The sequence below is a fragment of the Mustelus asterias genome, chromosome 4 (assembly GCF_964213995.1).
Source record: "Mustelus asterias chromosome 4, sMusAst1.hap1.1, whole genome shotgun sequence".
Classification (NCBI taxonomy): Eukaryota; Metazoa; Chordata; class Chondrichthyes; order Carcharhiniformes; family Triakidae; genus Mustelus; species Mustelus asterias.
The window spans coordinates 152,287,833-152,305,200 of record NC_135804.1 but is presented as its reverse complement, the minus strand read 5'-3'; the positions used below and the strand labels follow the sequence as shown (position 1 = coordinate 152,305,200).

The 17,368-nt window shown below is 45.2% G+C and overlaps 1 protein-coding gene across 1 annotated transcript in view; it reads left to right on the top strand.

The window, feature by feature from the left end:
- The window catches only part of hprt1 (hypoxanthine phosphoribosyltransferase 1), a 63,045-nt gene that overhangs the window by 20,422 nt on the left and 25,255 nt on the right, over window positions 1-17,368 (top strand). The window contains exons 2-3 of the mRNA XM_078211979.1: window positions 7,527-7,592; window positions 10,640-10,657. Of these exons, the coding sequence (XP_078068105.1) occupies window positions 7,527-7,592; window positions 10,640-10,657 (84 nt within the window). The remainder of the gene's footprint in view (window positions 1-7,526; window positions 7,593-10,639; window positions 10,658-17,368) is intronic.

Genomic DNA, 17,368 nt, shown 5'->3' with positions numbered 1-17,368 from the left:
CTAATGGTAAGATACTTGGTAGTGTGGATGAGCAGAGGGATCTGGGTGTCCATGTGCATAGATCCCTGAAAGTTGGCACCCAGGTTGATAGGGTTGTTAAGAAGGCGTACGGTGTGTTCGCTTTTATTGGTAGAGGGATTCGGTTTCGGAGCCAGGAGGTCATGTTGCAACTGTACAAAGCTCTGGTGCGGCCGCATTTGGAGTATTGCATACAGTTCTGGTCGCCGCATTATAGGAAAGATGTGGAACTGTTGGAAAGGGTGCAGAGGAGATTTACCAGGATGTTGCCTGGTATGGTGGGAAAATCATATGAGGAAAGGCTGAGGGGCTTGAGGTTGTTTTCGTTAGAGAGAAGAAGGTTAAGAGGTGACTTAATAGAGGCATACAAGATGATCAGAGGATTAGATAGGGTGGATAGTGAGAGCCTTTTTCCTCGGATGGTGTTGGCTAGCACGAGGGGACATAGCTTTAAATTGAGGGGTGAGAGATATAGGACAGATGTTAGAGGTAGGTTCTTTACTCAGAGAGTAGTAAGGGCGTGGAATGCTCTTCCTGCAGCAGTAGTGGACTCGTCAACATTAAGAGCATTCAAATGGTTATTGGATAAACATATGGATGATATTAGAATAGTGTAGTTTAGAGGGGCTTTAGATTAGTTTCACTGGTCGGCTCAACATCAAGAGCCGAAGGGCCTGTACTGTGCTGTTATGTTCTATGTTCTGGTAACCTTTGATATGGCAGCTCATTCAGCCTTTTGGAAATCCAAATGTCGCACATCTACCAATTCCCCTTCACCCACCTCAAATTTTACTTTGTCAAAAAACCCTAGCAGATTAGTTAAATCTGATTTCCTATTCACAAAGCCATGTTGACTCCAGATCATCTAAGTATAACCTCCTTAATATTGGATTCCAGCACTCTCCCTATGACAGATGTTAGGTTAACTAACCTATATTTCCTGCTTTCTGCCTATCTCCTTTCTTGAATCAAGTTACTATATTAGCTATTATCCAATCCACAGGAACCTTTCCAGAATTCAAGGAATTTTGGAAGATAATTGATGAATCTACTATCTGTGCTGCCACTTCTTTTAAGACCCTAGGATGCTGGCCACCCAGTCCTGGGGTTTGTCAGTCTTTAGGTCTAATAGCTTTCCGAGCACTGGTGATGGTGATTGTATTAAATTCATTCCCCTCTATCATTTCTTGATTTTCAAGTATCTTTGGTAAAGTTTTCTAATCATTAACCATGAAGACAGATGCAAAATACCTGTTCAACACCACTGCCATTTCTCTGTTTACCATTATCAATTCCCCAGACTTTCTTCTTAGTGATGTACAGCATGGTTTTGTGAAGGGGGGTTGTGCCTCACTAACTTGATTGAGTTTTTTGAGAGAAAGGCAATGGATGTTGTTAACATGGACTTCAGTAAAGCCTTTGACAAGGTATCTCATGGTAGACTGGTACGAAAGGTGAAGTCACATGGGGTCAGAGAAAAGCTGTCAAGTTGGATACAGAACTGGCTTGGCCTTAGAAGACAGAGAGTAGCAGTAGAGGGGTGCTTTTCTGAATGGAAGGCTGTGACTAGCAGTGTTCCACAGGGATCAGTTCTGGGATTTTTATTTTGTTCGTAGTATATGTTAATGATTTGGAGGAAAATGTAGCTGGTCTGATTAGTAAGTTCGCAGACGACACAAAAATTGGTGGAATTGCGAATAGTAAAGAGGATCTTAGAAACCCTACAGCACAGAAAGAGGCCATTCGGCCCATCGAGTCTGCACCGACCACAATCCCACCCAGGCCCTACCCCCAAATCCCTACATATTTACCCACTAATCCCTCTAACCTACGCATCCCAGGACACTAAGGGCAATTTTAGCATGGCTAATCAACCTAACCCGCACATCTTTGGACTGTGGGAGGAAACCGGAGCACCCGGAGGAAACCCATGCAGACACGAGGAGAATGTGCAAATTCCACACAGACAGTGACCCAAGCCGGGAATCGAACCCAGGTCCCTGGAGCTGTGAAGCAGCAGTGCTAACCACTGTGCTACCGTGCCGTCCTATATTGTCAGAGGATACAGCAAGGTATAGACTGGTTGGAGACTTGGACGGAGAAATGGCAGATGGAGTTTAATCCGGACAAAATGAGGTATGCACTTTGGAAGGTCCAATGCATGTAGGAATTGTACAGTGTAGGTAGAACCCTTAGGAGTATTGACAGGCAGAGAGATCTGGAAGTACATGTCCACTGATCACTGATCCGGAACGACGGAGGTTGAGGGGCGACCTGATGGAGGTTTACAAGATTATGAGTGACATGGACGGAGTGGATAGTCAGATGCTCTTTCCTAGGGTAGAAAAGCCAAGCACTAGGGGACACAGGTTTAAGGTGCGTGGGGAAAAGTTTAGAGGAGATGTGTGAGGCAGGTTTTTTACACAGAGTGGTGAATGTCTGGAACGCGCTGCCCGGGGAGGTGGTGGGAGCAGGTACGATAGTGGCATTTAAGGGGTAACTAGACAAATACGTGAATAGGATGGGAATGGAAGGATACGGACTCTGTAAGTGCATACGGTTTTAGTTTAGGCAGGCGTCATGATTGGCGCAGGCTTGGAGGGCCGAAGGGCCTGTTCCTGTGCTGTTCTTTGTTCTTTAGTTAACACAAGCTACAGTTACTCTTTTCTTATTCAGATACTTGTAGAAACTTTTACTATCTTTTTATATCACTGGTTAGCTTTCTCTCATACTCTGTTTTCTACCTCTTTATTATCTTTTTAGTCATTCTCTGCTGTTTCTTAAAATCTGTACAATTCTCTGACCTATTACTTTGCAGATTTATACAGTGTTTCTTTCAATTAATACAGTCCTTAACTTCATTATTTAGCCATGGATAATGCATCATTCACAAAGAGTCCCTCACTGGGATAAATCTTTTCTGCATGTTATTAAATATCTCCTTAAAAATTTGCCACCAGAACTCCTCTGTGCTACCTTGAAACCTAGTTTCTCAGTTCAGCTGAGCTAACTCTGCCTTCATGCTCTCCATTACCTTGATCGTTTCTTGGTCTTTTGCTAAGATCCAGTGTAGAATCAAGTTTGAGTTGGGTGTGATGCCTGTTCTTGTCAGCTTTGATCTTGTAGATTTCTCATGTGGGGGCCATGAATTGGATTCGGTTTGAATTTGAATTGGTTTTGGAGCAAGCAAGGAGATGGATTAAGGGTTTGCCCTGTCCATTCTGGCTTTGGAATTCTGCGAATGGAATAAAATAAATAAAGCACTCATCATGGACCCACACTTCTCCACTACAAACTGAACGTGAAATCCTATCATGAAGTGTTTGCTGTTAGCTTGAGGTTCCTTTACCAATTACCATTAGGCTATTGATTAATCCTGTCTCGTTGCACATTACCAAGTCTAGGATAGCTTGATACCTGGCTGACTCTAGAATGTGCTGCGCTATTGTCCTGAAAAAAAAAACACAACTCATTTTCCAGGTGACCTTTGCCAATCTGATTTTCCCAATCTACATGTGGATTAAAGAAACCCATGATTATTGCAATACTATTCTGACACTTAACGTCTGTAGTAGGGAAAATGCTGGAATCCATTATTAAAGAGGAGATAGCAGGGCATCTGGATAGAAATGGTTCGATCAATCAGACGCAGCATGGATTCATGAGGGGAAAGTCGTGCTTGACGAACATGTTGGACTTTTATGAAGATGTGACTAGGGCGGTTGATGGAGGAGAACCGGTGGATGCGGTGTTTTTGGATTTCCAAAAGGCGTTTGATAAGGTGCCCCATAAAAGGCTGCTGAAGAAGATTAGGGCACACGGAGTTGGAGGTAGTGTGTTAAAGTGGATTGGGGACTGGCTATCCGACAGGAAGCAAAGAGTCGGAATAAATGGGTGTTTTTCCGGTTGGAGGAAGGTAACTAGTGGCGTGCCGCAGGGATCGGTACTCGGGCCGCAACTGTTTACCATTTATATAGATGATCTGGAGGAGGGGACGGAGTGTAGGGTAACGAAGTTTGCAGACGACACAAAGATAAGTGGAAAAGTGAATCGTGTGGAGGACGGAGAAGATCTGCAGAGAGATTTGGACAGGCTGAGTGAGTGGGCGAGGATATGGCAAATGGAGTATAACGTTGATAAATGCGAGGTTATACACTTTGGAGGAAATAATAACAAATGGGATTACTATCTCAATGGAAACAAATTAAAACATGCTACCGTGCAAAGGGACCTGGGGGTCCTTGTGCATGAGACGCAAAAGCCCAGTCTGCAGGTACAACAGGTGATCAAGAAGGCAAATGGGATGTTGGCCTATATCGCGAGGAGGATAGAATATAAAAGCAGGGATGTCTTGATGCACCTGTACAGGGCATTGGTGAGGCCGCAGCTGGAATACTGTGTGCAGTATTGGTCCCCTTATATGAGGAAGGATATATTGGCATTGGAGGGAGTGCAGAGAAGGTTCACCAGGTTGATACCGGAGATGAGGGGTTTGGATTATGAGGAGAGGCTGAGGAGATTGGGTTTGTACTCGTTGGAGTTTAGAAGGATGAGGGGGGATCTTATGGAGACTTATAAGATAATGCGGGGGCTGGATAGGGTGGAGGCGGAGAGATTCTTTCCACTTAGTAAGGAAGTTAAAACTAGAGGACACAGCCTCAAAATAAAGGGGGGTCGGTTTAAGACAGAGTTGAGGAGGAACATCTTCTCTCAGAGGGTGGTGAATCTCTGGAATTCTCTGCCCACTGAGGTGGTGGAGGCTACCTCGCTGAATATGTTTAAAGCGCGGATGGATGGATTCCTGATCGGTAAGGGAATTAAGGGTTATGGGGATCAGGCGGGTAAGTGGTACTGATCCACGTCAGATCAGCCATGATCTTATTGAATGGCGGGGCAGGCTCGAAGGGCTAGATGGCCTACTCCTGCTCCTATTTCTTATGTTCTTATGACACACCCCATGTATTTCTCCCTGTATGTTCTGTCTGACAGTGTAACTACTGTTACATAACCTATAAACAATGTCATTAATATAGATTGAAAATCGCTGTGATCCCAGCACTGATCCTTGAGTAGCCTGCCACCTTGAAAATGCCTCACTTATCTCCACTTTTTGCTTCCTGTCCAATGACCATTACTTTACCATGTCAATATATATTGCAACTCCATGAATCCTTATCTTGCCTATTAACATTTTGTGTGGCCCCTTTATTGAAAAACTGTGGCACCGTGGTTAGCATTGCTGCCTCATAACGCCAGGGACCCGGGTTCGATTCCCGGCTTGCATCACTGTCTGTGCGGAGTTTGCACGTTCTCCCCATGTCTGTGTGGGTTTCCTCTGGGTGCTCCGGTTTCCTCCCACAGTCTGAAAGACGTGCTGGTTAGGTGCATTGACCCGAACAGGCTCTGGAGTGTGGTGACTAGGGGAATTTCACAGTAACTTCATTGCAGTGTTAATGTAAGCCTTACTTGTGACTAATAAAATAAATAAATAAGATGTGGAAGAACTCTTCACTCAGAATTGTGAACCTGTGGAATTCTCTACTACAGAAAGCTGTTGAGGCCAGTTCGTTAGATATGTTCAAGAGGGAGCTGGATGAGGCCCTTGTGGCTAAAGGGATCAAGGAGTATGGAGAGAAAGCGGGAGTGGCATACTGAAAGTGCATGATCAGCCATGATCATATTGAATGGTGGTGCAGGCTCAAAGGGCCGAATGGCCTCCTCCTGCATCTATTTTCTATGTTTCCATAAGCCAACAGTTAATCACGCCACCTAGCTGCTTAAATATCCACTCCTGAGAATTGAAGACCTGGGTGCAAAGTTGTTACAGCTGGATATGAGTCATTTGTACCAGTGACTCGAGCGTCACGAAAATGATACTTCCCAGGGGTATGTTATGATAAGCACACTCGAAGGCCTTTTGGCTTATCTTCAGCATGTGCAACATTCCAAAGGAGAATGGAGCGTCTGCTACAGGGGCTACCGCGGTTTGTATGCCTTGATGATGTCCTTATAACTGGGTCAACAGAGACTGAGCATCTGGTGAACTTAGAGTAGGTGTTAAAGAGAGGTCAGAGGTGAGTTACGCACCTCTCTGACCTGCTCTGGTAGCCACGGCATTTATATCCAGTTCAATTTCTGGTCAATGGTAACCCGCAGGATGTTGATAATGGGGGATTCAGCAATGGCAATTCCATTGAGTGTCAAGGGGCAATGGTTAGATTCTCTCTTGTTGGAGATGGTCAATACCTGGAACTTGTCCAGGCAAAGACTTATGCTTGGTCTAACTCAGCACTCTGCTGTGTGAAAGATCTCCTGTCCTTGTCTTGATTTATCTTTCCCTTGCTACTGATTATCAGAATCGCTGGTCCTGCTTGATTTTGTGTTTAATGCTCAGTGTAGTTTAATTCTCATTTGATCCCATTCTGATGCTTTGCTGAAAAAGATGAGGTATGTCTGCTACCTGGACTACAAACTGAGTCAGGGAGCCTCACAGTGTGTAACACAGTCAGTCTGCCTACTCCTCCCAATAGCTTTATTAATGTTGAAAAACTTTCACTAATCATTTTTTTAAAGATTGATAATTTCAGCATAATTTTAGCTCAATGTTCTAAATACTCATTTGTTTTTTTGTGGGACATTGCTGTTACACATCTGACAGCCAGTTGGCTCCTAACCCCATAACCTCCACCGCCAGCTAGTGTCAATAAGGGGTTGTGGAAAAAAGTAATTAACAAGTGAACGAGTTAACAGCCCCATAAAGGGGCACAATAAATCAAATTCTAATGTTTCCGGGTTGATGATGCACTGCAGACTTGCAGCACCAACCCTCCAGGGAAGCCCTCGTGCGTTCCAGTGGATAGCACGTGCTGCCCCTCCAGCGACAGACTGTCAGTCACCTGCTGCCTGGACCTGTTAATGGCTGCCTATTGGCTCAGGAGCAGACTCGTATTGTTAATCTCTCTTCTAACTCCGTCCCCCAATGTCATTCCCACCCCTGGATACACTGGATCTTAATTCATAAAATCAACACTTGCTGTGCACAAACTGGCGGTCATTCTTCCTGCACCGTAACAGTGACAACTTCAAAATATTTCACTGATTGTGAAGTACTTTGGAGAGTCCTGAAGTTTTGGAAGGCACAATAAAAATGCAAGCTTTCTGCCACAATCTGAGTTATTGGTTATTGCTGGGAACATTGCATCTCACCTTTCTCTCTTTCCACAACCCCTTCGACCTGCACCACACCCTCCTGTTGTATACCAGATGTGACAGACTCTATCTTACCTGTAACTTGAACTTGGCTTGGTTCTGATACTAAGAGAGATTCAATTGATTTTTTAAAATGTTGTTATAGCAGATGTGAGGCAGGATTTTAAATTACGATCATTGTCTGATCAAACCGATTGATTATTACTGAGCCAGATTTTGTTCTCTGCTTTTGGTCAATTGTTTTAAACTGCAGTCTCTGAATTGAAGATAAGATAAATCGATTTGTTTTTAAATTGCAGAATGATCAGTCAACAGGAGAGATCAAGGTGATTGGAGGAGACGACCTCTCGACGTTAACTGGAAAGGTGTGACAATATCAGTAATACTCATTGCAGCGAAAACAGCTCAACAAATCTGGAGGATGATGCGACAGTGCTGAGCCAGAGAGGGGGCAAGCAGAGTGCAGGCAAGGGCGGAAGAGGGCGAGGGCAAGGGCGGGGGTGTAGTTTGCTGCTTTTCTTGGTATTTGGATACAATAGCCTGGATAGATTAAATTTTTATTTTAACAAGTTGCTTTCTAATGGGCTGACAAGTGGCAAATAACATTCGCACCACACGAGTGCCAGGAAACGACCATCTCCAACAAGAGAGAATCTGACCATCACCACTTGACATTCAATGGCATTGCCATCGCTGCATCTCCCACTATCAACATCCTGGGGAGGTTACCATTGACCAGAAACTGAACTGTGACTAGCCATATAATTACTGTGGCTACAAGAACAGATTGGAGGCTGGGAATTCTGCAGCAAGTAACTCTTCTCCTGACTCCGCAACACCTGTCCACCGTCTACAAGATACAAGTCAGGGGTGTAATGGAATACTCTCCACTTACTTGGATGAGTGCAGCTCCAACAACACTCAAAACGTTTAACACCAGCCAGGACAAAGTGACCCGCTTCCACAAATATTCAACCCCTCTGACACACAGTGGCAGCCGTGTGTATCATCTACAAGATGCACTGCAGGAACTCACCAAGGTTCCTTAGGAAACACCTTCCAAACCCACAACCACTACCATCTAGAAGGGCAAGGGCAGCAGACAGCTGAGAACATCACCACCTGGAGGTTTCTCTCAAAGTTACTCACCATCCTGACTTGGAAATATGTCACCGTTCCTTCACTGTCGCTGGGTCAAAATCCTGGACCTCCCTCCCTGACAGCATTGTAGGTATCCCTACACCTCGAGGACTACAGCGGTTCAAGAAGGCAGCTCACCAGCACCACCTCAAAGGCAATTAGTGATGGGCAATAAATGCTGTCCTAGACAGTGATTTGTACATCCCATTTTTAAAAAAAATAGGGAATGTAGCCTCATTTGTTGGATTTGTGAGGGAGTCATAGAGGTTTACAGCATGGAAACAGGCCCTTCGGCCCAACTTGTCCATGCCGCCCTTTTTTTTTTAAAACCCCTAAGCTAATCCCAATTGCCCGCATATGGCCCATATCCCTCTATACCCATTGTACCCATGTAACTGTCTAAATGCTTTTTAAAAGATAAAATTGTACCCGCCTCTACTACTACCTCTGGCAGCTTGTTCCAGACACTCACCACCCTCTGTGTGAAATAATTGCTCCTCTGGACACTTTTTTGTATCTCTCACCTTAAAACTATGCCCTCTAGTTTTAGACTCCCCTACCTTTGGAAAAAGATATTGACTATCTCGCTGATCTATGCCCCTCATTATTTTATAGACCTCTATAAGATCACCCCTCAGCCTCCTACGCTCCAGAGAAAAAAGCCCCAGTCTATCCAGCCGCTCCTTGTAACTCAATCCATCAAGTCCCGGTAGCATCCTAGTAAATCTTTTCTGCACTCTTTCTAGTTTAATAATATCTTTTCTATAATAGGGTGACCAGAATTGCACACAGTATTCTGAGTGTGGCCTTACCAATGTCTTGTACAACTTCAACAAGACATTCCAACTCCTGTATTCAATGCTCTGACCAATGAAGCCAAGCATGCTGAATGCCTTCTTCACCACTCTGTCCACCTGTGACTCCACTTTCAAGGAGCTATGAACATGTACCCCTAGATCTCTTTGTTCTGTAACTCTCCCCAATGCCCTACCATTAACTGGGTAAGTCCTGCCCTGGTTGCAGAGGGATTTGGAAGCTTGCAGAGGGATTTGGACCAACTAGAAAAATGGGCTGAAAAATGGCAAATGGAATTTAACGCAGACAAGTGTGAGATATTGCACTTTGGAAGGACAAATCAAAGTAGAACGTACAGGGTAAATGGTAGGACTCTGAAGAGTGCAGTTGAACAGAGGGATCTGGGAATACAGGTACAGAATTTCCTAAAAGTGTCGTCACAGGTGGATAGGGTCGTAAAGAGTGCCTTTGGTACATTGGCCTTTATAAATCGGAGTATCGAGTATAAAAGTTGGAGTGTTATGGTAAGGTTATATAAGGCATTGGTGAGGCCGAATTTGGAGTATTGTGTACAGTTTTGGTCACCTAGTTACAGGAAGGATGTAAATAAGATTGAAAGAGTGCAGAGAAGGTTCACAAGGATGTTGCCGGGACTTGAGAAGCTGAGTTACAGAGAGAGATTGAATAGGTTAGGACTTTATTCCCTGGAGCGTAGAAGATTGAGGGGAGATTTGATAGAGGTGTATAAGATTTTGATGGGTATAGATAGAGTGAATGCAAGCAGGCTTTTTCCGCTGAGGCTAGGGGAGAAAAAAACCAGAGGGCATGGGTTAAGGGTGAAAGGAGAAAAGTTTAAAGGGAATATTAGGGGGGGCTTCTTCACGCAGAGAGTGGTGGGAGTGTGGAATGAGCTGCCGGATAAAGTGGTAAATGCGGGGTCACTTTTAACATTTAAGAAAAACTTGGACGGGTTCATGGATGAGAGGGGTGTGGAGGGATATGGTCCAAGTGCAGATCAGTGGGACTAGGCATAAAATGGTTCGGCACAGACAAGAAGGGCCAAAAGGCCTGTTTCTGAGCTGTAATTTTCTATGGTTCAATCTACCAAAATGCATCACCTTGCATTTATCTAAATTAAACTCCATCTGCCATTCGTCAGCCCATTGATCAAGATCCCGCTGCAATTGGAGATAACCTGCCTCACTGTCCACCATGCCACCAATCTTGGTGTCATCTGCAAACTTACCATGCCCCCAATATCCTCATCCAAATCATTAATATAAATGTCAATAATAAATCTGACAAATTAGAATTTAGCAGATGATGATTTGAACACTGCAATTGGCCAGTAAAGCTATTGCAGCTTTTGCAGCAGAGGACAGCCAGTTTCTGTGATAATTGTGGTTGTGACGCAATAAAATGTTCAACATTGAAATATTTTTCTTTTTCTTCCCCATCTCACATCCCTGGGAGACAGAATGTATTAATCGTTGAGGTCAGTCCTTTTAATTTTAAGTTTACGGTATTGTTCTGAATTGCGCTGCTGATTATTTCCAGTGGGTACAAATCGACTTGGCCTGGCATTTCTACTCATTTATAGTGCTTTCCCCAGACAGCTGCCTTTTGCTTTAACATTATACATTTTTTGAACTCTGTTCCATTCTGGCTTCCACATTGACGAGGCAAAATAGTCTAACCATGAGATCTCTCTTGTATTTGGCAAACCTTCTCTCCTCTTGGAGAAAAGTGTTCTCCAGAATTTGACCAGAGTGACTATGCAGACAAATAAATCACGTCCACTGCCTCTCCTTTGTCTAACTTCTTTGTTACCTTCTCAAAGAATTCTAACAGATTTGTCAGACATGACCACTTTTTGTCGAAGCTGTGCTAATTCAGCCCGATTTTACTATACATACACTGATGCAACAGCAAAAACTTGCATTTATATAACACCTTTGACATAAATAAGAGGCCACATGTTTGTATGTGTGTAAATCACCTTTAACATTGAATAGTATCCAAAAGCACTTTACAGAAGTGGATTGGAGCAAATATGGATGTAAGATACATGAGATGTTAGAATAAGTGGCCAGAAAGCTTGGTCAAGGAGGTAGTTTTGATGCTTCTCTTCTACAGGAGAGAGAGAGGTTTCTGGAGGGAATTCGAGAGTTGAGGTCCTTAGCAGCCTGAACGTGGGTAATTAGTACTTTGCTGCCATTATCCTAACTAGCAGCAAGTTTCAGGTGAGTTCAAGTTCATGGGGATAGGTTAAGTCTGCAGATAACAAAGAAATAGCAGAAGACTGGGAGGTCCATGTGGGAGTGCTGGTGCTTGGGGAGTGCTGCCAGTGAAATATTCTTTTTGGACATTTCGACCAGTTACCAAGCTTACCCAGATAGAAACATAGAAAAACTACAGCACAATACAGGCCCTTCAGCCCACAAAGTTGTGCTGAACATGTCCCTACCTTAGCGATTACGAGGCTTACCTATAACCCTCTATCTTACTAAGTTTCATGTACTTATCTAAAAGACCCTATTGAATCCGCATCCACCACCGTTGCTGGCAGCCCATTCCACACACCCACCACCCTCTGAGTGAAAAACCTACCCCTGACATCTCCTCTGTACCGACTCCCCAGCACCTTAAACCTGTGTCCTCTTGTGGCAACCATTTCAGCCCTGGGAAAAAGCCTCTGGCTATCCACTCGGTCAATACCTCTCAATATCTTACACACCTCTATCAGGTTAGCCCTCATCATTCGTCTCTCCAAGGAGAAAAGGCCAAGCTCACTCAACCTATCCTCATAAGGCATGCTCCCCAACCCAGGCAACATCCTTGTAAATCTCCTCTGCACCCTTTCTATGGCTTCCACATCCTTCCTGTAATGAGGCGACCAGAACTGAGCACAGTACTCCAAGTGGGGTCTGACCAGGGTCCTATATAGCTGCAACATTATCTCACAACTCCGAAACTCAATTCCTCGATTGATGAAGGCCAGTACCCCATACGCCGCCTTAACCACAGCCTCAACCTGCACAGCTGCTTTGAGTGTCCTATGAACTCGGACCCCAAGATCCTTCTGATCTTCCACTCTGCCAAGAGTCCTACCATTAATATTATATTCTGCCATCCTATTTGACCTGCCAAAATGAACCACCTCACACTTATCTGGGTTGAACTCCATCTGCCACTTCTCCGCCCAGTCTTGCATCCTATCAATGTCTCGCTGCAACTTCTGACATCCCTCCACACTATCCACAACACCTCCAACCTTTGTGTCATCAGCAAACTTACCAACCCATCCCACCACTTCCTCATCCAGGTCATTTATAAAAATCACAAAGAGTAAGGGTCCCAGAACAGATCCCTGGGGCACTCCACTGGTGACCGACCTCCATGCAGAATATGACCCATCTATAACCACTCTTTGCCTTCTGTGGGCAAGCCAGTTCTGGATCCACAAAGCAATGTCCCCTTGGATCCCATGCCCTCTCACTTTCTCAATAAGCCTTGCATGGGGCACCTTATCAAATGCCTTGCAGAAGTCCATATATACTACATTTACTGCTCTTCCTTCATCAATGTGTTTAGTCACATCCTCAAAAAATTCAACCAGGCTCATAAGGCATGATCTGTCTTTGACAAAGCCATGCTGACTATTCTTAATCATATTATACCTCTCCAAATGTTCATAAATCCTGCCTCTCAAGATCTTCTCCATCAACTTACCAACCACTGAGGTTAGACTCACTGGTCTATAATTTCCAGAGCTATCTCTACTCCCTTTCTTGAATAAAGGAACAACATCCGCAATCCTCCGGAACCCCTCCCATCCCCATTGATGATGCAAAGATCATCGCCAGAGGCTCAGTAATCTCCTCCCTCGCCTCCCACAGTAGCCTGGGGTACATCTCATCCGGTCCCGGCAACTTATCTAACTTGATGCTTTTCAAAAGCTCCAACACATCCTCTTTTTTGATATCTACATGCTCAAGCTTTTCAGTCCGCTGCAAGTCTGTACTACAACCACCAAGATCCTTTTCCATAGTGAATACTGAAGTAAAGTATTCATTAAGTACCTCTGCTATTTCTTCCGGTTTCATACAAACTTTCCCACCGTCCTACTTGATAGGTCCTATTCTTTCACGTCTTATCCTCTTGCTCTTCACATACTTGTAGAATGCCTTGGGGTTTTCCTTAATCCTGCCTGCCAAGGCCTTCTCATGACCCCTTCTGGCTCTCCTAATTTCCTTCTTAAGATCCTTCCTATTAGCCGTATACTCTTCGAGATCTCTAACATTACCTAGCTCCCTGAACCTTTTGTAAGCTTTTCTTTTCTTCTTGACTAGATTCATTACAACCTTTGTATACCACAGTTCCTGTAACCTACCATAACTTCCCTGCCTCATTGGAACGTTGCTATGCAGAACTCCAGACAAAAATTCCCTGAAAATTTGCCACATTTCTTCCGTACATTTCCCTGAGAAAACCTCTTTCCAATTTAAGCTTCCAATTTCCTGCCTGATAGCCTCATAATTCCCCTTACTCCAATTAAACACTTTTCTAACTTGTCTGATCCTATCTCTCTCCAATGCTATTGTAAAGGAGATAGAATAATGATCACTATCTCCAAAATGCTCTCCCACTGAGAGATCTGACACCTGCCCAGGTTCATTTCCCAATACCAAATCAAGTACAGCCTCTCCTCTTGTAGGCTTATCTACATACTGTGTCAAGAAACCCTCCTGAACACACCTAACAAACTCCTCCCCATCTATACCCCTTACTCTAGGGAGATTCCAATCAATATTTGGGAAATTAAAATCTCCCATCACGACAACTCTGTTATTATTACAACTTATTACAAGATGTGCCTCTATGAGAAAAACAAAGGACTGTGGTTGAAACTTCATTAAAACACTTGCAAGTTAAAGAACCAACTCTTACATAAATTAAGATAACTTTTCCCAAACTAGGAGGCTATCTGAAAAACCCATATACTAAGCTCATTGTTCCACAGGAGCAGGCTGAGGTGAGGGTAAGGCAGTGTGTTTGTGCATGTGATTTATTTATTTATTTTTCAGTTAAATTTGTGTAAAAAAATCGGAGGTTTTTTAAATCCAAAACAGGAGAACCCTGGGAAGGTTTTTGGAGGGTATAAAAGCAGGCCACACTTTTGAGCGGGCAGCGTCAGGAGCGGGCAGTGGAGTGAGTGGGAAGCAGAGTGAAAGCTGTAAGGGCTTTGGCTCACAGGGCTTTGGGGGAAAGGGCGAGCAGGGGAGTTTCTTTTTTTTAAATTTCTAATTTACTTTTCTCTGTGTACCTTGGTAGAAAGGGTGAAATATGAGTGTTAAGCCAGTGTGTTGTTCGCAGTGCAGTAAGTGGGAGGTCCTGGAGGCACCTGGCCTCCCGGACATCCACATCTGTGAGGGGTGTGTCGAGCTGCGGTTCCTGAGGGACCGTGTTAGGGAGCTGGAACAGCAGCTCGAGGATCTTAGGCTGTTAAGGGAGAATGAGGAGGTGATAGACAAGAGCTATCATCAGGTGGTCACACAAGGGCCACGGGAGGAGGCCAAGTGGGTGACGGCCAGGAAGGGTAAAGCTCGGGTGATTGAGAGCACCCCGGTGGGTGTGCCCCTACACAACAAGTACTCCTGCCTGAGTACTGTTGGGGGGTGACAGCCCGCCTGGGGGAAGCAGCAGTGGCCGTGTCTCCGGGGTGAAGTCCAGCCCTGTAACTCAGAGGGCTAAGGAAAAGAGGAGGAAGGCAGTATTAATCGGGGACTCGACAGTCAGGGAGACGGACAGGTGATTTTGCGGAGGCAGGCGGGAGTCTCGGATGGTGGTCTGCCTCACTGGGGCTGGGATCCAGGATGTCGCTGGGTGAGTCCCAGAAATCCTGAGGTGGGAGGGAGAGGAGCCAGAGGTAGCGGTACATATTGGTACCGCTGATGTGGGTGGGAAAGGGGTCATGAAAAGAGAGTATAGGGAATTAGGGAGACAGCTGAGAAGGAGGAAAGCAAAGGTAGTAATCTCAGGATTGCTGCCTGTGCCACGGGAGGGTGAGGGCAGGAATGGATTGAGGTGGGGGATGAATGTGTGGCTGAGGGACTGGTGCAGGGGGCAGGGATTCAGGTTCCTGGACCATTGGGACCTCTTTAGGGGCAGGTGTGACCTGCACACAAAAAACGGGTGGCACTTGAATCCCAGGGGGACCAATATCCTGGCAGGAAGGTTGGCTAAGGCTACTGGGGAGAGTTTAAACTAGATAGGTTGGGGGGGAGGGGATCAAAATGAGGTGACTGAGAGTGAGGGAGGTAGCTCGCAAACAGAGAAGGGTTATAGGCAGTGCAAGAGGGCGGATGGATAGGGAATAGAGAAGGGGAGAGCTCAGACCAAAGGATTGAGATGTGTTTACTTTAATGCCAGGAGTATAGTGAATAAAGGGGATGAGCTCAGAGCATGGATCGATGCCTGGAAGTATGATGTGGTGGCCATTACGGAGACTTGGATGTCTCAGGGACAGGACTGGATACTCCAGGTGCCGGGATTCAGATGTTTCAGGAAGGACAGGGAGGGAGGCAAGAGAGGGGGTGGAGTGGCACTGCTGATCAGGGATAATGTCACAGCTGTAGAGAAGGTGTATGCTGTGGAGGGATTGTCCACCGAGTCTCTGTGGGTGGAAATTCAGAGTGGGAAGGGGCCAGTCACTTTGCATGGAGTTTTCTATAGGCCGCCCAATAGTAACAGGGAGGTGGAGGAGCAGATAGGGAAACAGATCCTGGAGAGATGCAGTAATAGCAGAGTTGTTGTGATGGGAGACTTTAATTTCCCAAACATAGATTGGAATATCCCGAGGGTAAGGGGATTGGATGGGGAAGAGTTCGTTAGGTGTGTTCAGGAAGGTTTCCTGACACAGCATGTGGACAAGCCTACAAGAGGAGAGGCTGTACTTGATCTGATACTGACCAATGAACCTGGACAGGTGTCAGATTTCTCAGTGGGAGAGCATCTTGGGAATAACGATCATAACTCTCTCCTTTAGGCTTGCATTGGAAAAAGAGAGGATGAGGCAAGCTAGGAAAGTGTTTCTATGGAGTAAGGGGAAATATGAAGACATTAGACAGCAAATTAGAGGAGTAAATTGGAAGGAAGTATTCTCGGGGAAATGTACTGAAGAGAGGTGGCAGTTTTTCAAGGAATGTCTGTCTTCAGTTCTACAGGACAACGTTCCGAGCAGACAGGGAGGTGTTGGTTGGTTAAAAGAACCGTGGTGCACGAAAGCTGTGCGGGACCGAGTCGAGAAGAAAAGGAAAGCGTACAAAAGGCTCAGAGAGCTTGGCGAAGATAGGGATTTAGAAGAGTATACGGCTTGTAGGAAGGGACTAAAGAAGGAAATTAGGAGAGCCAGAAGGGGTCACGAGAAGGCCCTGGCGGGTAGGATTAAGGAGAACCCTAAGGCGTTCTATAAATATGTGAAGAGTAAAAGGATGAGACGTGACGGAATAGGGCCTATAAAAGATGAAGGCGGGAAAGTCTGTACGGAACCAGTAAAAATGGCAGAGGTGCTCAATGAGTATTTTGCCTCGGTTTTCACAGAGGAGAAGGACATGGATGGATGTACTGCGGGCATGCGGTGGACTGAAAGGATTGAGTATGTGGACTTTAAGAAAGAGGTTGTGCTGGAATCTTTGAATGGCATCAAGATAGATAAGTCACCGAGTCCGGATGGGATGTACCCCAGGTTACTGTGGGAGGCGAGGGAAGAGATTGCAAAGCCTCTGACGATGATCTTTGCGTCGTCGATGGAGACAGGAGAGGTGCCGGAGGATTGAAGGATTGTGGATGTGGTTCCTATTTTCAAGAAGGAGAATAGGGATAGCCCAGGTAATTACCGACCGGTGAGTCTAACCTCAGTGGTTGGTAAACTGATGGAGAAGATCCTGAGGGACAGGATATATGAGCATTTGGAGAGGTTTAGTATGCTCAAGAATACTCAGCATGGCTTTGTCAAGGGCAGATCGTGCCTTACGAGCCTGGTGGAGTTCTTCGAAAATGTGACTAAACACATTGACGAAGGGAAGGCGGTAGATGTGGTTTATATGGATTTTAGCAAGGCGTTCGATAAGGTCCCCCATGCAAGGCTTCTCGAAAAAGTGAGAGGGCATGGGATCCAAGGGGCTGCTGCCCGGTGGATCCAGAA